Genomic DNA, 21,690 nt, shown 5'->3' with positions numbered 1-21,690 from the left:
AAACATATAAAATTATAAAAGAACTGGACAAGCTGGATGCAGGGAAAATGTTCCCAATGTTGGGCGAGTCCAGAACCGGGGGCCACAGTCTTAGAATAAAGGGGTGGCCATTTAAGAAAAATAAATTTCACCCAGAGAGTTGTGAATTTGTGGAATTCCCTGCCACAGAGGGCAGTGGAGGCTAACTCACTGGATGGATTTAAGAGAGTGTTAGATAGAGCTCTAGGGGCTAGTGGAAACAAGGGATATAGGGAGAAGGCAGGCATGGGTTAATGATTGGGGACGATCAGCCATGATCACAATGAATGGTGGTGCTGGTTCGAAGGACCGAATGGTTTCCTCCTGCACCTATTTTCTATGTTTCTAACGGACCGAATGGCCTCCTCCTGCACCTATTTTCTATGTTTCTAACTTTGGTCTTCATGTTGATAAACAGCAATAACATTTTCCAAAGGTGATGGAAAGACTGGAGGAAAGAGTGGGTGCTGAGAGCTCTCTTATACCTGTATTATGGAGGCAATTAAACACACCTGAGCAAGTACAAACACATATGAAGCCATGTGTCCAAAACATTATGGTGCCCTAAAATGGGGGGACTATGTATATACCCTGCTGTAATTTCTACATGGTGAAACCAACATACCCTTTAATAAAATCTGACAATGTGCACTTTAACTACATGTGATTTTAATTACAAATCTCAAATTGTGGTGTACAGAAGCAAATAAATAAATGATGGGTCTTTGTCCTAAACATTATGGAGGGCACTGTATGTGGAAAAACACACATTTGAGCTCATTATGTCCCAGGTTTACACGATGAGATAGCACCAAGAATTTAACAAGGAACAGAGAGGAGAGTGATAGAACAAATCAAAAGACTTGTGGACATGATGAATGACACAATCATGTACCGAATCATATAAAACATTATTTTGCATCAACAAAGATATTTCTGAAGATCCATACAGTGTTACCTTCTACAGAATTATCAAAGTGTTTTCCCCACTGGGCATAATGTATGGATCCACCTCCAGCCCAAGGAAAGCAGATAAGTCTGAAAAGAGCTTCAGGTTTTCTATACAGACAGTTGACTAATTTATCCATCTCTGTAATATAATGCACAAGTTAAAATAATAATAACATTACACATAACGTTCAGATACTTTCTGTTGTATAAGAAGCAACACTGTTGTTTAAGAAGGAACTGCAGATGCTGGAAAATCGACAAAACAGACAAAAATGCTGGAGAAAGGCAGCATCTATAGAGCGAAAGAAATAGGCAACATTTCGGGTCGAAACCCTTTTTCAGATGGATGTGAGGGGGGGGTCGGGGGGTCGGGAAGAAGAAAGAAAGAGGTGGAGCCAGTGGACTGAGGGAGAGCTGAGAAGGGGAGGGACTACCTGAAATTAGAGAATTAGAGAGGGTGTAAACTGCCCAAGTGAAATATGAGGTGCTGCTCCTTCAATTTACGGTAGTCCTCACTCTGGCCATGGAGGAGGCCCAGGACAGAAAGGTCGGATTTGGAATGGGAGGGGGAGTTGTAGTGCTGAGCCACTGGGAGATCAGGTTGGTTATTGCGAACTGAGCTGAGGTGTTGGGCGAAGCAATCGCCAAACTTACGCTTGGTCTCACCAATGTAGAGCAGCTGACATCTAGTGCAGCGGATGCAATAGATGAGGTTGGAGGAGATTGCAGGTGAATCTCTGTCGCACCTGGAACGACTGCTTGGGTCCTTGAATGGAGTCAAGGGGGGAGGTAAAGTGACAAGTGTAGCATTTCCTGCAGTTGCAAGGGAAAGTGCTCGAACAGGGGGTGGTTCGGGGTGGGGACAAATTGACCAGGGAGTCACAGAGGGAGCGGTATCTGCGGAAAGCAGACAAGGAAGGAGATGGGAAGATGTGGCCAGTGGTGGGATCACGTTCGAGGTGGCAAAAATGTTGGGGGATTATTTGTTGTATGTGACGGCTGGTAGGGTGGAAGGTGAGGACAAGGGGCTCTGCCCTTGTTACGAGTGGGCGGGAATGGGGAGTGAGAGCAGAGGCATGGGGTATAGAAGAGACTCTGGTGAGAGCCTCATCTATAGTGGAAGAGGGGAACCCCCGTTCCCTGAAGAATGAGGACATCTCCGATGCAACACTTTTGGTATCCAAATGCAAATCCTAGATCATGTGACAGCAGATGGTAATGTGGGGAAAAGAGAAATGGGAGAGCATTTTCCTGAAACAACCATAAACTGAAGTAGTCAGATCTCACAACAAATGTAAGTTTATAACTTATAGTCATGGGAGATTTGGGGAGAAAGAAAAAAAATTACCATATGAAACTTTCAAGATCTGAACTGTATGTCAGAATGCTGAGGAGCCTCGGGTAAAGTTGCCACAGGCAGGTGGGCAGAGGGGGTAGGGTTGCCCTGTTGGTGAGGAATGAAATTCAGTCCCTTTCAAGGGGTGACATTGAAACAGGAGATGTGGAGTGAGTATGGATAGAACTAAGGAATTGTAAGGGTAAAAAGACCCCACTGGGACTAATCTACAGGCCCCCAAAAAGTAGTCTTGGCATAGGGCGCAAGTTGAATCAGGAGTTAAAATTGGCATGTAGCAAAAGTAATGCTGTGGTTGTTATGGGAGATTTCAACATGCAGGTAGACTGGGGAAATCAGGTTGGTACTGGACCCCAAGAAAGGGACTTTGTAGAGTGCCTTTGTGATGGATTCTTTGAACAGCTTGTATTGGAGCCTACCAGGGAGAAGCAATTCTGGATTTAGTGTTATGTAATGAACTGGATTTGATAAAGGACCTCGAGGTTAATGAGCCATTAGGAGGCAGTGACCATAACATGGTCAGGTTTAATCTACAATTGGAGAGGGAGAAGAGTAGACCGGAGGTGTCAGTGTTGCAGTTGAATAAAGGGGACTATGGGGCCATGAGGGAGGAGCTGGCCAAAGTTGACTGGAAAGATACACTAGCAGGAATGACAGTGGAACAAAAATGGCAGGTGTTTCTAGGAATAATACAGAAGGTGCAGGATCAGTTCATTCCTAGGAGGAAGAAAGATTCCAAGGGGAGAAAGGGACGACCATGGCTGACAAGGGACATCAGGGACAGTATAAAAATTAAAGCAAAGAAGTACAACGTAGCAAAGATGAGCGGGAAGCAAGAAGATTGGGTAATGTTTAAAGAACAACAGAAGATAACATAGAAAATATAGAAACATAGAAATTAGGTGCAGGAGTAGGCCATTCGGTCCTTCGAGCCTGCACCGCCATTCAATATGATCATGGCTGATCATCCAACTCAGTATCCCGTACCTGCCTTCTCTCCATACCCCCTGATCCCCTTAGCCACAAGGGCCACATCTAACTCCCTCTTACATATAGCCAATGAACTAGCCTCAACTACATTCTGTGGCAGAGAATTCCAGAGATTCACCACTCTCTGTGTGAAAATATTTTTTCTCATCTCGGTCCTAAAAGACTTCCCCCTTATCCTTAAACTGTGACCCCTTGTTCTGGACTTCCCAACATCGGGAACAATCTTCCTGCATCTAGCCTGTCCAACCCCTTAAGAATTTTGTAAGCTTCTATAAGATCCCTCCTCAATCTTCTAAATTCTAGCAAGTACAAGCCGAGTCTATCCAGTCTTTCTTCATATGAAAGTCCTGACATCCCAGGAATCAGTCTGGTGAACCTTCTCTGTACTCCCTCTATGGCAAGACTGTCTATGGCAAGAACGTAGAATAACTAAAAAGATAATACGGTGAGAAAAGATGAGGTACGAAGGAAAGCTAGCCAAGAATATAAAGGAGGATAGTAAAAGCTTCTTTAGGTATGTGAAGAAGAAAAAATTAGTTAAGACCAAAGTTGGTCCCTTGAAGACCGAAAAAGGTGAATTTATTATGGGGAACAAGGAAATGGCAGATGAGTTGAACAGGTACTTTGGATCTGTCTTCACTAAGGAGGACACAAACAATCTTCCTGATATAGTAGTGGCCAGAAGATCTGGGGTGACGGAGGAACTGGAGGAAATCCACATTCGGCAGTTGGATAGACTGATGGGACTGAAGGCTGATACTTCCCCAGGGCCTGATCGTCTCCATCCCAGGGTACCTAAGGAAGTGGCTCTAGATATCGTGGATGCATTCTATAGACTCGGGATCAGTTCCTGTGGATTGGAGGGTAGCTAATGTTTAAGAAAGGCGGGAGAGAGAAAACAGGGAATTATAGACCAGTTAGCTTGACATCGGTGGTGGGGAAGGTGCTGGAGTCAATTATAAAAGATGAGATATCCAAACATTTAGATAGCAGTAACAGGATGGGTCCGAGTCAGCATGGATTTACGAAGGTGAAACCATGCTTGACTAATCTCCTGGAATTTTTTGAAGATGTAACTAGGAAAATGGACAAGGGAGAGCCAGTGGATGTAGTGTACCTGGACTTTCAGAAAGCATTTGATAAGGTCCCACATATGAGATTAGTAGGCAAAATTAGGGCACATGGTATTGGGGGTAGACTGCTGACATGGGTAGAGAAGTGGTTGGCAGACAGGAAACAAAGAGTAGGGATTAACGGGTCCCTTTCAGAATGGCAGGCAGTGACTAGTGGGGTACTGCAAGGTTCGGTGCTGGGACCACGAATATAGGAGCAAAGAGGTCCTTCTGCAGATGTACAGAGCCCTAGTGAGACCACACCTGGAGTATTGTGTGCAGTTTTGGTCCCCTAATTTGAGGAAGGACATTCTTGCTAATGAGGGAGTGCAGCGTAGGTTTACAAGGTTAATTCCCGGGATGGCGGGACTGTCATATGCGGAGAGAATGGAGCAGCTGGGCTTGTACACTCTGGAGTTTAGAAGGATGAGAGGGAAACTCATAGAAACATATAAGATTGTTAAGGGCTTGGACACGCCAGAGGCAGGAAATGTGTTCCCGATGTTGGGGGAGACCAGAACCAGGGGACACAGTTTAAGAATAAGGAGTAAGCCATTTAAAACGGAGACGAGGAAACACTTTTTCTCACAGAGAGTGATGAGTCTGTGGAATTCTCTGCCTCAGAGGGTGGTGGAGGCAGGTTCTCTGGATCAAGAGAGTGCGAGATAGGGCTCTTACAAATATCGGAGTCAGGGGATATGGGGAGAAGGCAGGAACGGGGTACTGATTGGGGATGATCAGCCATGATCACATTGAATGGCGGTGCTGGCTCGAAGGGCTGAATGGCCTACTCCCGCACCGATTGTCTATTGCCTTCACTGAGGACTTCTTTGAAGTGCCCCTTCTTAGTTATTGACAAGTTCTCCATTCTTCTTGCAGAATGGTCTCAATGGTGTTGAAGAAAAACCTACACATCGTGATTATTGATATATTGCTGGATGTCCTGCAGCTTTTTACAGAGCCCAGAAACGGTGCGCTCTCTGCAGCTCTTGATCATGAATCATCAGGTTGCTGAAAAACATTCTTCTCGTTAACACCTAGGCACAGTGGCACAGCGAGAGCCAGAGACCCGGGCTCAATACTAACCACGGGTGCTGTCTGTACGGAGTTTGAATGTTTTTCTTATGACAGCATGGTTTCTTACGTGTGTTCCTGTTTCCTCCCACATCCTAAAAACGTGCGGGTTTGTAGGTTAATTGTCCTCTGTAAATTGCCCATAGTGTGTAGGGAATGGAGATGAAAATGGGATAACATAGAACTAATGTGAGCCAGTGATCAATGGTCAGTGTGGGCTGTGAGCCGAGGGGCCTCTTTCTATGCTGTATCTTTCAATCGATCATTGATTGCTTTGTGATAGCATCGCTGCTCCAATTACCATCCAGGGGCCACATTGGGTAAAATGTTTATATAAACAAACAAAAAAAGAAAATACTGGAAACACTAAAGTTAAACACTAAACGATGGTTCACAACAGCGTAACAGGAAAGTTAACATTTGAATATAACTCTAATAGAAAGATTAACTTTTGTCTTCTCTCATACTGACCAGCTGACAAATTATTTCCAGGTACACAAAAATGCTGGAGAAACTCAGCGGGTGCAGCAGCATCTATGGAGCGAAGGAAATAGGCAACGTTTCGGGCCTAAACCCTTCTTCAGACTGAAGACTTCTTCCTACTTTGAAGAAGTTCTCCTCCTCTCTCCGGAGTTCCTTCTTAATTTTTTCCAGGTGCTTGATCTTGCTTCACTGACACTTCCTTTTCCTTTGCACCTTTATAATTTAAGTTATTTATTCAGATCAACCATCGCCAATCTTTCAATAGAGTCATAGAGTCATACAACGTGTAAACAGGCCCTTTGGCCCAACATGCCCACACTGACCAACCTACCTTATCTACACGAGTCCCACCTGCCTGCTGTTGGCCCATGTTCCTTTAAACCTATCCTATCCATGTACTTGTCTAAATGTTTCTTAAATGTGCAATGGTACCTACAGTACCTAGTTTTTTCCCCCAAACATAGATAGAATGATATGGCAATGTGATACACCATATGGAAAACTGTGCCAATGATGATCCTTTGACAAAGCTACTTAATTAAAATCACCCTATGCTTTTTTCCCACAAGCTTCTAAAGATACTTTACAACTGGATCTGTCCAGCCACAAGGCAGACAATGCCTTCCGCAGTCAAACAACACCTTAATGTCACCACTGATTTCCAAGTCAAACAATAGTCAATTTGACTGTCATATGCACAAGTACAGTGTGGTACAGGTGTAATGAAAAATTGTGCATGCGGCAGAATTACAAGCACATAAACTCGGTATTATACAATAAATTGTACATAAATTGAACAAGACATTTATTTCCATCCTATTTTGCAGCACGGTGGTTTAGCGGTAGAGTTGCTGCATTACAGCGCCAGAGACCCGGGTGCTATCTGTATGGAGTTTGTGCGTTCTCCCCATGACCTCCAGGGTCGCTGGAGAATGACATTCCAAAGACATACAGGTGTGTAGGTTAATTAGCTTTGTATAATTTTAAATTGTCCCTAGTGTGTGTAGGATTGTGTTAGTGTGCGGCACAGTTCCATGTTCTATGATAGGGGTTAGATGTCCTGTGGTTGCATGGGAAAGTGCTGCAACGTGAGGAGTGTTGAAAGAGATGCAGATTGTTGTAAAGAGCAAGATTGCTGAAAGGGTAAGTGAGCAGAAGATGTGATTCATGGTGGAATGTCTTTGTCAGCAGAAAGTGCAATGAATATTCTACTGGAAGCAGAGAGCACTGACAGTATGCAAGGCGGGAACCAGAAAAAAACTATTCTTGTTCAGTCAGGGAGGGGAAAGGAGGTTTGGAGAAAGTACAGTTGTGATATCCATGGAAGTCTGCAAGCTTACAATGGAAACATAGGAAGGGACTACAGATGCTGGTTTAAATTGAAGATAGTCCGAAGAAGGGTCTTGACCCAAAAAGTCACCTATTCCTTTTATCCAGAGATGCTGCTTGACCCACAGAGTTACCCCCGCTTTATGTGTCTATCTTCACCTTATAATGATTGTTTGTTGATAACCTATCCTGAGATGGAGAGATTCAGAAAATAAGGGACAACATGAAGGTGAAAGCAGAGTGAACATTGGCAGCAAAAGTAATTACATTTTTGATCTCTTTATGTACAGTAAGCTGCTTTAATACAAACATCATTGTATCAGTCAAAGATTTTTTTTTTAAATCAGTAAAATAATTGTGGGAATGTCACAAGGAATAGGAGTAGAATTAGGCCATGTGGCCCATAAAGTCTACTCCGCAATTCAATCATGGCTGATCTATGTATAGGAAAGAACTGCAGATGCTGGTTTAAACCAAAGATAAACACAAAAGGCTGGAGTAACTCAGCGGGACAGGCAGCATCTCTGGAGAGAAGGAATGGGTGATGTTTCGGGTCGAGATCCATCTTCAGACTGGTGAGGGATAAGGGAAGCGAGAAATATAGACAATGATGTAGAGATTAAGACCAATGAATAAAAGATATGCAAAAAAAATACACAATGATAAAGGAAACAGGCCATTGTTAGCTGTGTGTACGAGAAGCTGGGGGGGGTGGGGGGGGGGGGGGGGGGGGGGGGGGGGAGAGGGTCTCTCCCCAGGGCTACTTAAAGTGTCTCTCCCTCCTAACCCCATTCTCCTGCCTTTTCCCCATAACCTGACACCTGTATTAAGAATCTATCTATCCCTGCCTTGAAAATATCCACTGACGGCCTCCACAGCCGTCTGTTGCAAAGTATTCTGCAGATTCTGTCCACCGGACAGTTTCACAAATCGCCCCCCTAAAAAGACACATAACGGCTATAATAGCTACACCTTTGATCCAGAGCGGGTGGAGTTGAAAGAGAAGTTGATCATAATGAGCCAAGCAAATCAGCTTGTTATTTTAAGGGAATTGTTCGGTCTCTCTGTTCAAGGAAGCAGATAATCATCGAGTCATTATTCTGGTGTGAGATGTGCTAATACTGTTGTTTGGGGGAATGCAACAATCCACTTGAAAAGCTATTCAACACTAATCTTTGCATTGTGTCCTTAGCCAATTTTGTGTCCATTCAACTTGCTCTTTTAGTTATCCCATGGCCTTGAATTTTGTTCACAGCACATTGTGAAACATTATCAAATGCTTTTCAGATGTTCATACAAGAATACATTAACTTCATCTGAAACCCTCCATTTCTTTATTTTGAAATTTGTAAACCTGAAACATTGAGTCTGCCGTCCTGCACAATTCCAATATTTTTTGGTTTTGCTTTCATTTTCCAGCACACTTATGTTCTGAATGTTTATTCTTAGAATAAAGGGGAGGCCATTTAAGACTGAGGTGAGAAAAAACTTTTTCACCCAGAGGGTTGTGAATTTGTGGAATTCCCTGCCACAGAGGGCAGTGGAGGCCAAGTCACTGGATGGGTTTAAGAGAGAGTTAGATAGAGCTCTAGGGGCTAGTGGAGTCAAAGGATATGGGGAGAAGGCAGGCACGGGTTATTGATAGGGGACGATCAGCCATGATCACAATGAATGGTGGTGCTGGCTCGAAGGGCCGAATGTCATCCTCCTGCACCTATTTTCTATGTTTCTATGAATACGCACCTGACATTGACTCATTCTGACATCACCACAACCCTACCTCAGCAACGAACCACTACGGACTTTGCACAACAATTGTTGCTCTGGGTTCTTAGGGTTTGAACTATCATGGTTCAGTTTAGTTTAGAGATACAGACTCTGCGGCCCACCGCCAGTGATCCCCGCATATTAACACTATCCTACACCCATTTTACCGAAGATCTCGGAGAAAACCCACGCAGATAACGGGGACAGCACCCGTAGTCGGAATCGAAGCTGGTTCTCCAGCGCTGCATTCGATGTAAGGAAGCAACTATACAACTGCGGCACCGTGCTGACTCCTTTACTTAGAATAACAGTTAATGAACTGTTGTATGTTTATTTTTGTTGTAGAGTCCAATTGTGCCAGTAAAGCTGCAACAAGTCAGAATATCACCGTTCCGGTTCATACGGAATGTGAACATCATTGACTCTTCGTCTATACACTGTATCACTGTTCACAATACCCTTACTACTAGAATTCACCGCTGTGCGAACTTGATAAATTAACATTGTCTCATCGCTCAAACTCATCGAAAGTTTGTTAAACAATTAGCACGGAAACAATCCAAGAATCGGTCTTCGGCACCGAAGCAAACAGAAGAATATTAAGGTTAGCTAACCTGACCGGAGCTGAGTCGATCCTCTTCCTCCTGCGAGTGTAACCACCACTGACCAAAGATCCTTTGGCGAGCAACTCCTGCCAAATGCAACGGGCTGACGTGTTGTACGGAACGGAGCTGAACCTGGGCAATTTCTTCGTCCATTTCAGTAACCGGGCTCGACTTTGTACATACCTCTCGCAGTGTAATCAGCGTTACGGGGGAACAGTTTGTATGTGTGATGTAGGGTTAGATTCATAATTCTGTTAAATTTTGTTAAATATTAATATGTTAACAAATTATGATTCTGTTAATTGTCTTTTTTTAATTTTTTTTTTAAACTTTTCTTTTTAAATGGCTCATGTGTTGTGTTTGAGTTGATTTTTGTATTACATTTGTACTCTAAACATCTAACCACACTGTTCACAATTGCGGTATTTGGAAAAATAATAGCAATATGAAGATTGGAATGTTCCTTAATGATTTTTTTTTGTGTCTATGGAATTGTTTTTCAACAATAAAATGGGTCTGGTCTTCCCAATAGCCAGAGAGTGGAATGAGATCTGTCTGTAATGGTGGGGTTATCTAAATGAAGTATTTGACAAAATAAATGTTTTGAGCTAGATTAAAAAACGATGTATAACTTAAGGATGGTTTTATTCAGCGACCATACAACTGATTAGATAACTTAAGGATGGTTTTATTCAGCGACCATATATATTTCTCCAGATTTTTATATATAATGATAAACTTTATTTTGGACTCAAGGCCCAGACAAGGGACAACATTACATAAAAATACATTGCAAACCTTCCCGCAAATTTACCCTGGTGTCCCAGCCGTGCTAATCCGGGCCAGACTTCCCACACGCTGTGGAAGGAACATAGGCATCTTTTTGCTTTTTATTGTGAGGCAGAGAGGCAGAAAGAAAATGAGGAGAAGACTTTTTACCAAAGATGTTTGATTTTTACGAGGATGTTTCCATAACCGGCTTCTGTCTCCGCACTAGTATCTTTGCTCCGCTATGGGGGACAAAGGTGGCGGAGACGGAAGCTGGTTACGGAAATGGGGCCGAGAATTACCCATGAATCTGCCCATGACCCTACCACGTCTTTTTTGTCGACTATCTTGCTCGCTATATGATCTTTGACTAGCCTGCGTTGAGTAGTGTGGAGGGACAAGCCAATCCGGAGATGTTGTAAGGAGCAATCAAATCAAATGGAAACCAGGGAAGATGGGATATTTTTTGATATTATCACATTTTAAAGGCACACAGAACACAATAAATGGTTTTATTTATTTTTTATGTTTGCAACTCTATGAACCCATCTTCAAAGAAAGTTAACATCAAAAGTTTTGAAGATAGACACATGAATGAAAAATGGTCCCGATGTTGTTTAAGAATAAGGGGAGGCGATGAAGAAAACCCTTTTCACCCAGAGAGTTGTGAATCTGTGGAATTCTCTGCCACAGAAAGCAGTGGAGGTCCATTCACTGGATGTTTTCAAGGCTAACAAAATAACAAGGCTAACAAAATAAAGAGATATGGGGAGAAAGTAGGAACGGGATCTGATTCTGGATGATCAGCCATGATAATATTGAATGGCAGAGCTAGCTCGAAGGGCCTACTCCTGCACCTATTTTCTATGTTTCTACAATGCTGGAGTAACTCAGCAGGACAGGCAGCATCTCTAGAGAAGGAATGGGTAACATTTCGGGTCGAGACCCTTCTTCAAAAGTCTTGACATGTTCAAAGTTTGCAAAGGACATATAACTCGGTAAATAAAACGCAAGTCGCAAAGTGCTGGAGTAACTCAGCAATTAACTTTTAAGAAAGGCCCCGACCCAAAATATCATCCACCCATTCCCTTCACGGATACTGCCTGACTTGTTGAGTTACTCCAGCACTTTGTATTTTGCTTAGGATACAAGCATCTACAGCTTTCCTTGTGTTTCATTAAATATAACAAACATTATTCTTCAGCTAGTCTCTCAGGATTAAGAATGACTTGCTTCCACTACGATTTCATGTGGCCAGGCAGGAGGTGCCCTCTCCAAATAGGAGAGGGTTTCCCAAACCTATAGGAGCATGTTGTGCATCTTACGGTTTTAAAATATTATGTCAAGTAGCATCCGTGAGAAGAGCAACCAGTTTGGGTTAGGAAGCTTTAGGGGGACTTCTCCAGATCTAGGGGAAGAATGGCAGGTTGAAGTGATGTACTTAGCTTAGGTATGTTACAAAACCTACCTGAATCGCCATTGGGAATCTGCCCACAGCCAGGTCCGCGATTTTGGCGCTGTTTGGAGGGGGCGGGATTAAATCGCTCGATTTTTACTAGGCTGTACTAATCGCAGATGTTCAGCCTAGTAAATCATTAACGAAAAATCGCTGCAAGACCCGGTCGCAAAAGGTATTATTAGTTTTATAGGCCTCGATAATATAGCTATAATAGTTTAAAATTACTGTCTTATTCCGCAACCTCTCGCAGCCCCAGGGTTTTATAAAGCAAACAATTAAAGGTATGTACCTTATTTTTACATTAAATGGGGGCATATATATAACCCTATATATCAAGTTATCTATAGCGAGTAGTTCATTTTGGGCTTTTTATATCCCGCAGTATTTTTCTCGGCATTCGAGGGCACTAATCCAGCGCGATGTCAACGTTCTAAACCAGCGCGTTCACAAAAACCCACTAGAAAGCCGATTTAAATGGGCATTTATTTACAGCAATTGAACACTAAATTCCTTCCATTTGGCCTATAAATTAATGTAAATTAGATATAAAAATCATGTTATATTGTGAATTATTTGTGAATAATCTTTGGACACTTAGGCTATTTAAAAATGTTAATCTTTCCTTAAGAAATTGGCTTTTGACTATCCAAGATCACAGCTTTTTTGTAATGTCCATTGAAAATCAATAGGGAACAAGATGCTAATTTCCGAGTATGAAAATGGCCATAACTTTTTTAATACTTGAGATATGAAAGTGAATTTGGTGTCAAATTAAACTTATTGTTATGCTTTATCTGATGGGATAAATTGCAGACTTGATTTTTAAAATCTCAAAATTTTGTAACATTGCTACTTAGCTGGGATAAATGAGAAGCAATCAAGGACATGTACAGATCAGAAAGGAAACCATTGTGTCTAAGCGGCCAATAAAAGCAACTATTTATAGGCACAAAGTGCTGGCGTGACTCAGCATGTCAGGCAGCATCTCTGAAGAAGATCTTCTCCAGAGATGATGCCTGCCCCGCTGATTTACTCCAGCACTTTGTGTCTATCTTAAACAAATATTGAGCTTGAGCTAACTTCCCAGGTCTCGTGCACGTAAGACTAATTTGACTAAACCTCAATTTGTACACGAAAAAGGCGAAGACGCACATACACAGTAATTCCCGGTCTGGGGTTTTTGCACATTTGTTGCCATTTTCCGATTTCACTAACGTTTGCTCCTCCACGTTGTTGGTGCCTCGGAGTCGCCGTCAGCAGGTTGTAAGTGTTAGCCGGAACGAGAGCAAAGAGCAAAGGAGCAGCGGGGCGGAAGTGGGTGAGGGAGCAGCGGTGAAGGGTGAGGGAGCAGCGGGGCGGAAGTGGGTGAGGGAGCAGCGGGGTGAGGGAGCAGCGGGGCGGAAGTGGGCGAGGGAGCAGCGGGGCGAGGGGAGCAGCGGGGCGGTGAAGGGTGAGGGAGCAGCGGGGCGGAAGGGGGTGAGGGAGCGGCGGGGCGGAAGTGGGCGAGGGAGTAGCGGGGCGGAAGCGCCGGCGAGGGAGCGGAAAGGGAAGCGAGTGCCGGAGGAGTGCGTGGTCTGCGAGGGAAGGAGAGGAGGAGGAGGAGGAGGAACGAAGGGACCGAAACGGCGACTTTAAGGGGAGGAGTGGAAACCAAAGATCTTAGAGCGGAAACGTGAGGAGCCAATTGTTTTTTGAACTTCAGACAGACAGGCCAACAGAGAGTGTTGGGGAATCTAAGGAGAGCACTCGATAATATCGATTACCGAGCACGTTAGCCCCGACGGGCTGTCAGCAAACTATATATTAGTGCGTGTTTGCAGTAGATATTTGATACTCTTTTACCGCATTTAGATGGGGCATCATGAATGTAAACAGGTGCGTGTAACGATTTAGTTATAGTGTGCAGTCAATTTACCTACAACTTCTTATTTGAAAATCGCCTCCATACACTCAATGATTGTCATATAAACCTCTTATTATTTCCAGTCCACGTTAATGTCATCCACTTCTCTTGGTGACATTTCTTCTTTGCTCTCTTCCCTCAGCCTCAACACTGATCGATCATTGGTGATTTCAATTTAATAATTAACTGATTTTGCTCTCCCAATGTATAAACACTCGTTTCACGTGACCTTCGATCTCTAGTAACTTAAATTCAAGGGATTTTTTTCATTGCTTTTTTGTTTTTTTCCCCATCCACATTCCTCTTCCCTTTCTGTTATATTTTCTTTGTGCTCGTCCACAGGGAAGGAGGATAGTGGTGGGAATAAAGCTGCTAAGTCCCTTGCACTAATAGTTATATGTTAAAATGATTTAAACATCCGTTTGCGTTATTTTATTTAAAGCCCATACAAACATTTGTATTGCCATCCTTTTTCTATTCTTCTTGTGCTTGTATTGTAATTCAAAGAATGTGACATGTCTCTTCTCTGACCTGCCATGATGGCTCTGAAATGTATTTGTAAATCAAAGTTTGAGAGAAGACGAAAGAAGTTTAGTCAGAAGCCTTTTCCTAGGGTAGAAATGTCCAACACTAGAGTGCCCTCCATAATGTTTGGGACAAAGACCCATCATTTATTAATTTGCCTCCGCACTCCACAATTTGAGATTTGTAATAGAAAAAAAAATCACATGTGGTTAAAGTGCACATTCTCAGATTTTAATAAAGGCCATTTTTATACATTGTGGTCTCACTACGTAGAAATTCCAGCAGTTTATACATAGTTGCCCCATTTCAGGGCACCATAATGTTTGGGACACATCAATGTCATGGAAATTAAAGTAGTCATGTTTGGTTGCATATCCTTTGCATGCAATGACTGCTTGAAGTCTGCTATTCATGGGCATCACCAGTTGCTGGGTGTCTTCTCTGGTGATGCTCTGCCAGGCCTGTATTGCAGCCATCTTTAGCTTATGTTTGTTTTTGGCGCTAATCCCATTCAGTTTTTTCTTCAGTATATAAAAGGCATTCTCAATTGGGTTCAGATCAGGTGATTAATTTGACCACTCAAGAATTGACCATTTTTTAGCTTCGAAAAACTCCTTTGTTGCTTTAGCAATATATTTGTGATCATTGTCTTGCTGTTGAATGAACCGTTGGCCAATGAGATTTGAGGCATTTGTTTGAACTTGAGCAGATAGGATGTGTCTATAAACTTCAGAATTCATTATGCTACTACCATCAGCAGTGGTATCATTAATGAAGATAAGTGAGCTAGTATCTTCAGCAGCGATACATGCCCAGGCCATAACACCAGGCCGTGAGGTGGTACACTTTGAATCTTGGGCAGTTCCTTCTCTCCTCCATACTTGCTCTTGCCATCAGTCTGATGTGTTAATCTTCGTCTTTTCTGTCCACAAGACCTTTTTCCAGAACTGTGGTTGCTATTTTAAGTACTTCTTGGCAAACTGTAACTGGCCATCCTATTTTTGCAGCTAACCTGTGGTTTGCATCTTGCAGCGTAGCCTCTGTATTTCTGTTCATGAAGTCTTCTACAGAAAGTGGTCATTGACAAATCCACACCAGCAGCGTGTTTCTGATCTGCCGGACAGGTGTTTGAGGATCTTTCTTTATTATAGAAAGAATTCTTCTGTCATCAGCTGTGGAGGTTTTTCTTGGCCTGCCAGTCCCTTTGCAATTAGTAAGCTCACCAGTGCTCTCTTTTTCTTAATGATGTTCCAAACAGTTGATTTTGATAAGCCTAAGCTTTGGCTGATGTCTCTAACAGTTTTATTCTTGTTTCTCAGTCTCATAATGGCTTATTTGACTTTCATTGGCACAATTTTGGTCCTCATGTTGATAAACAGCAATAAAAGTTTCCAAAGGTGATGGAAAGACTAGGTGCTGAGCGCTCTCTTATATCTGCATCAGGGAGGCAATTAAACACACCTGAGCAATTACAAACACCTGTGAAGCCATGTGTCCCAAACATTACGGTGCCTGAAATGGGGGGGGGAGGGGGGGGACTATGTATAAACACAGCTGTAATTTCTACATGGTGAAACCAAAATGTCTAAAAATGGCCTTTATTAAAATCTAAGAATGTGCACGTTAACCACGTGATTTTTTTCTATTACAAATCGCAAATTGTGGAGTACAGAGGCAAATAGATAAATTATGGGTCTTTGTCCCAAACATTATGGAGGACACTGTAGCTATAAGGTGAGAGGGAGAAAGTGTAATGGAGGTGTATTGGGAGTTTTTTTTTACACAAAGTAATGGGGGGCTGGAATGCATTGGCAGGTTTGGTGGTGGAGACAGATATACAATAATGATATTCAAGAGGCTTTTAGATAGGTGGGTTGATGTGCAGGGATTAAAGGGACATGGATCATGTACAGGCAGATGAGATCAGTTAACTTGGCCTCATGTTTAGCACAAACATTGTGGGCCGAATTGCCCACTCCTGTGCTGTACTGTTCTGTATACCAATGTGATGGGATATGCCACAGCGCCATTTACAATTTTGCCCTGCAGTTTCAGTTGATTGTCTCCCTCTGTGTATAATCTGAAAATTGATTATCATCGAATGTTGCTGCTTGACCCATTCAATCTCTACAATTCTATTCCAACATTGAGTTCTCTTAGCCTAATCTTGATTCAGAAGAATAGGGATTTTCATGTCCTAGGTTTCAAGAGACATGAAGTTGACAGTGATAGTAATGTGTGGATGATAGATTGGATTTAGAAATGGTATAGAAAGATTAGGTAAATTAATAAAATTCCAAAGTTATTTTTGTTGCATACTCAAAAGATACCACAAAATATTTAATGATGAGAGGCTAAGAACGATACAGGAGCAAACTGAAATAAATGTTGTTGCTGGCTGTGTTCGTAAATTGATAAAAGCTCATGTGTACAATTACGAAATCAGGAAAAAGGCTAATGGACTGCTGGCCTTATGAGGCTGAAGTGAGGGAGGATGAAGAGAGTCGGTCGGAGCTTTAATAAGCTTTAGAAAATACAATCCACCAGCACTGCACCATACATTGACACTTCAATGCAATTGCTGCAATCTGAAGTCCTGAGCATTTGGATGATATTCTTTAAATGAATGTTTCTTAAACTATCAAATTGTCTCAAGGTGATTTACAGAAAATGTAACAAAAAAAGAACAGGTGTTGACTTAGTTAATTATTATTTGCAATATCCACTTTTATATGCTCCAATAGAGGATCCATTTTAAGAGTGTACCATTGGCTGTGAAGGGCTTTGGGATGGTTGTTCATGTGTACTTTTTGCTTCATGTAAAAAGTCAAATTTGAACATCAATAAAACTCCATATAATGGAAATCCAAAATAACAATAGAATGTGTTGGAAAAAGACAGAATAGAAACATAAAGGATCGCCTCGGGAAATGTATGGTCAGAAACATTAACTTCGATTCAGTGAATGAAAGATTAATCCTATTTATCCTTCGGTAATCAAATCTGTTAACAATATACTTGATATCCTCTTCCAACTTATTCCAGCTTTATTCAAACTCCTCCATATAGGTTATTTGACATGTTGGTATTACTTTAATATTGCCACGTGCATAAATTCTAGGAGCAGATTTAAGCCATTCGGTACAATAAGTTTACTCCGCCATTCAATCATGGCTGATCCATCTTTCCATCTTAACCTCATTCTCCTGCCTTCTCCCCATAACCCCTGATCCCCCCATACTAATCAAGAATCTGTCAATCTCCGCTTGACTTGGCCTGAACAGCTGTCAACCGAGATAGTGAAAAAACTTTGTTTCCGTTGACGTGACGGTCTTACTCCTGTAGTCGACAGTTGAGCCGTCCTCGTCAGGGCGATCAAGCTCCTATATTGGGTGGGGGGGATCTCAGCCCCCCCCCTCGCCGAGCGATCGGACCCCGTGTCAGGGCTGGTCGAGCTTCTGCGTCGTTGGAACTTCTCGATTCGGTCTCTCCCGGCACTCCGAGCTCTCGATGATAGTCCGCAAGCCGCAGATGGAGCAATCCCAGAAAAGGGATCGACCCCAATAGCAAGTCCACGCCCCGCGGTGGGGCTCAACGTCAGTCCCGAGAAGGCCTCCAGCTCCACGATATTAGGCAGCAGAGCGACCGGAGATACGACCCGGAAATCAATCACATCTCCAGCAAGGTACGAGACTCAAAAAAAAAAGTTTCCCCTGATCCCCTCCCCATCCCCCCCCAAACAAATCAGAGAATATTTACACAAACTTTTAAAACACTAAAAATAACAACAAAAAAAGGAAAAAAAACAGACAGCCTGTTGGCGAGGCTGCCCCTGGTGGACGCACTTGTGCGTTTTCTTAATATATGCTTGCATTTCCAATATGATTACTTACAGTTTTCAAATGTTCATACCAATGTATACTTTCCACAAATTGAATTTTGCTGGATCATTGTATTTTCTCTACCCATTGCAATAATGTGCCACTTGTATGAGGCTAACAATTGATTTCATTGTAGTATTCTCCCTCTTAGACAATTGTAAACTTTCCCTTGACATTCTTTTGTTCAAAATGTCAGCTCTTATTTATATCAAATAAATAATATCAGGATTAAAATCAAAGTTCAGCGGTTTAATCTCATGAAATTGATCAAATAATTCTCCAACTAGACCAATTGAGTTGCATTTCATTCACAATGTTCTTGATTAGTACAGGTGAGAAATTATGGGGAGAAGGCAGATAAATGGGGTTAGGAGAGATAGATCAGCCATGACTGAATGGTGGAGTATAGACAATAGACAATTGGTGCAGGAGTAGGCCATTCAAGCCAAGCCATTCAATGTGATCATGGCTGATCATCCATAATCAGTTCCCCGTTCCTGCCTTCTCCCCATATCCCCTGACTCAGCTATCTTTAAGAGCTCAATCCAGCTTTCTTGAAAGTATCCAGAGAACCGGCCTCCACCACCCTCTGAGGCAGAGAATCCCACAGGCTTACAACTCTCGGTGTGAAAAAGTTTTCTAAATGGATAACCCCTTATTCTTAAACTGTGGGCCCTGGCTCTGGACTCCCCCAACATCAGGAACATGTTTCCTGTCTCTAGCATGTCCAAACCCTTAATAATCTTATATGTTTCGCTAAGATCCCCTCTTATCCTTCCAGATTCCAAAGTATACAAGCCCAACCACTCCATTCTCTCAGCATATGACAGTCCCGCCCTCCCGGGAGTTGCCCTTGTGAACCTATGCTGCACTCCCTCAATAGCAAGAATGTCCTTCCTCAGATTTGGAGACCAAAACTGCACACAATACTCCAGTTGTGGTCTCACTCGGGCCCTGTGCAACTGCAGAAGGACCTCTTTGCTCCTATACTCAACTCTTCTTGTTATGAAGGCCAACATATCATTTGCTTTCATCACTGCCTGCTGTACCTGCATGCTTACTTTTAGTGACTGATGAACAAGGACCCCCAGATCCCGTTGTACTTCTCCTTTTCCCAACTTCATTTCATTTAGATAATAATCTGCCTTCCTGTTTTTGCTATCAAAGTGGATAACCTCACATTTATCCACATTAAACTACATCTGCCATGCATCTGCCCACTCACCCAACCTGTCCAAATCTCCCTGCATTCTCATAGCATCCTCCTCACAGTTCACACTGTCACCCAGCTTTGTGTCATCTGCAAATTTGCTAATGTTACTTGTAATCCCTTCATCTAAATCATTAATATATATTGTAAATAGCTGCTGTCCCAGCACCGAGCAAGGCTCGGTGCTGGGACCGCAGCTATTTACAATATATATTAATGGTACCCCACTAGTCACTGCCTGCCATTCTGAAAAGGACCTGTTAATCCCTACTCTTTGTTTCCTGTCTGCCAACCACTTCTCTATCCATGTCAGAACTCTACCCCAAATACCATGTGCGATAATTTCGCCCACTAATCTCCTATGTGGGATCTTATCAAATGCTCTCTGAAAGTCCAAATGTGCCGCTATTTCATCTTTTATGTCAGACTCGTTCAGGCTCAACGATGTCGGGCTAATTGGTCTATAATTCCCTGTTTTCTCTCAACTGCCTTTCTTAAAAAGTGGAATAACATTAGCTACCATCCAGTCCACAGGAACTGATCCTAAATCTATAGAACATTGGAAAATGATCACCAATGCGTCCACAATTTCTAAAGCCACTTCCTTAAGTACCCTGGGATGCAGGCTATAAGGCCCTGGGGATTTATCAGCCTTCAGTCCCATCAGTCTACCCATCACGTCGGGGTTCGGCGTCGGCATTCCACCAGCCCGGCGTGAGGGCCTGAACATCGGGTCACCCGGGGCGGCGACTGCGGGTGCTTGGAAGGCCCCGACCACGGATGAACACGGAGGGGAGGCTGGCTGGACTATGGTGCCATCCTCACCTTGGTGCCATTTATGTTATGTTGTGTCGTGGACTTTCTGTGTTTGCTTTTTTTTTAATTCAATTTCAATTTTATTTTTAATATGTCTATTATTTATTTATTATTTATTTATTTTTTAATGATTTTTTTTTATGATACTGCCTGTAAGGGAAATTCATTTCGTTGTCTCAAATTGAGACAATGACAATAAATTTGAATACAATACAATACAATCACCTTTTCTTGCCTAATGTGGAGTTCCTTCAGTCCCTCCATCACCCCAGATCCTTTGGCCACAAGTACATCAAGAAGATTGTTTGTGTCCTCCTTAGTGAAGACGGATCCAAAGTACCTGTTCAACTTATCTGCCATTTCCTTGTTCCCCATAATAAATTCACCCTTGTCGGTCTTCAAGGGTCCAACTTTATAGTCTTAGCTAATTTTTTCCTCTTCATATACCTAAAGAAGCTTTTACTATCCTCCTTTATATTCTTGGCTAGCTTACCTTTGTACCTCATATTTTCTCCCCGTATTGCCTTTCTAGTTGTCTTCTGTTGCTCTTTAACCATTACCCAATCCTCTGGCTTCCTGCTCAACTTTGCTATGTTGTACTTCTTCTCTTTTATTTTTATACTGTCCCTGACTTCCCTCGTCAGCCACGGTCACCCCTTACTCCCCTTGGAATCTTTCTTCCTCTTTGGAATGAACTGATTCTGCACCTTCTGTATTATTCACTGTCATCCCTGCTAGGGTATCTTTCCAGTCAACTTTGGCCAGCTTGTCCCTCATGGCTCCATAGTCCCCTTTGTTCAACTGTAATGCTCACATTTCTGATTTACCCGTCTCCCTCTCAAATTGTAGATTAAAACATCATATTATGGTCACTCCCTCCTAATGGCTCCTTTACCTCGAGTTCCCTTATCAAATCCGGTTCACTACACAACACTAAATCCAGAATTGCCTTCTCCCTGCTAGGCTTCAATACAAGCTGCTCTAAGAATCCATTACAGAGGCACTCCACAAACTCCCTTTCTTGGTGTCCAGTACCAACCACCAACCTGATTTTCCCAGTCTACCTGCATGTTGAAATCTCCCATAACAACCGTAGCATTACCTTTACTACATGCCAATTTTAGCTCTTGATTCAACTTGCACCGTATATCCGAGCTACTGTTTGGGGGCCTGTAGATAAGTCCCATTAGGGTATTTCTACCCTTACAATTCCTTAGTTCTATCCATACTGACCCTGCATCTCCTGTTCAATTTCACCCCTTGCAAGGAACTGAATTTCATTCCTCACCAACAGATCTACCCCAAACCCCTCTGCACACATGTCTGTCTTTTCGATGTATAACCTTGAATATTCAGTTCTCAGCCCTGGCCCTTTTGCAGCCATGTCTCTAATTCCGACAACATCATACTTAACAATTTCTAAGTGAACCTCAAGCTCTTCCACT

At 42.6% G+C, this 21,690-nt stretch overlaps 2 protein-coding genes across 4 annotated transcripts in view; one reads left to right on the top strand and one right to left on the bottom strand.

Moving 5' to 3' along the window:
* The window catches only part of olah (oleoyl-ACP hydrolase), a 36,155-nt gene extending 26,343 nt beyond the window's left edge, over positions 1 to 9,812 (bottom strand). Inside the window, exons 1-3 of one of the 2 annotated variants that reach the window (XM_055655656.1) lie at positions 9,693 to 9,770; positions 5,971 to 6,195; positions 977 to 1,108 (exon numbers count right to left, since the gene is read on the bottom strand). In XM_055655656.1, coding sequence (XP_055511631.1) covers positions 977 to 1,106 — 130 coding nt within the window. In that variant the 5' untranslated portion in view covers positions 1,107 to 1,108; positions 5,971 to 6,195; positions 9,693 to 9,770. Of the gene's footprint in view, positions 1 to 976; positions 1,109 to 5,970; positions 6,196 to 9,692 lie in introns of both variants that reach the window. The other variant, XM_055655663.1, reaches the window with a different exon arrangement.
* Positions 9,813 to 13,440: 3,628 nt separating this feature from the next.
* The window catches only part of crot (carnitine O-octanoyltransferase), a 53,795-nt gene continuing 45,545 nt past the window's right edge, over positions 13,441 to 21,690 (top strand). Inside the window, exon 1 of one of the 2 annotated variants that reach the window (XM_055655644.1) lies at positions 13,441 to 13,582. Coding sequence is in view for 1 of the 2 variants with exons in the window: in XM_055655638.1 (XP_055511613.1) it covers positions 13,762 to 13,785 (24 nt within the window). In the remaining variant the exon portion in view is untranslated. Of the gene's footprint in view, positions 13,786 to 21,690 lie in introns of both variants that reach the window. The other variant, XM_055655638.1, reaches the window with a different exon arrangement.

The sequence above is a fragment of the Leucoraja erinacea genome, chromosome 2 (genome assembly GCF_028641065.1).
Source record: "Leucoraja erinacea ecotype New England chromosome 2, Leri_hhj_1, whole genome shotgun sequence".
Lineage (NCBI taxonomy): Eukaryota > Metazoa > Chordata > Chondrichthyes > Rajiformes > Rajidae > Leucoraja > Leucoraja erinaceus.
Note: the sequence above shows the minus strand (reverse complement) of the source record. Positions and strands in the feature narration are given on the sequence as shown.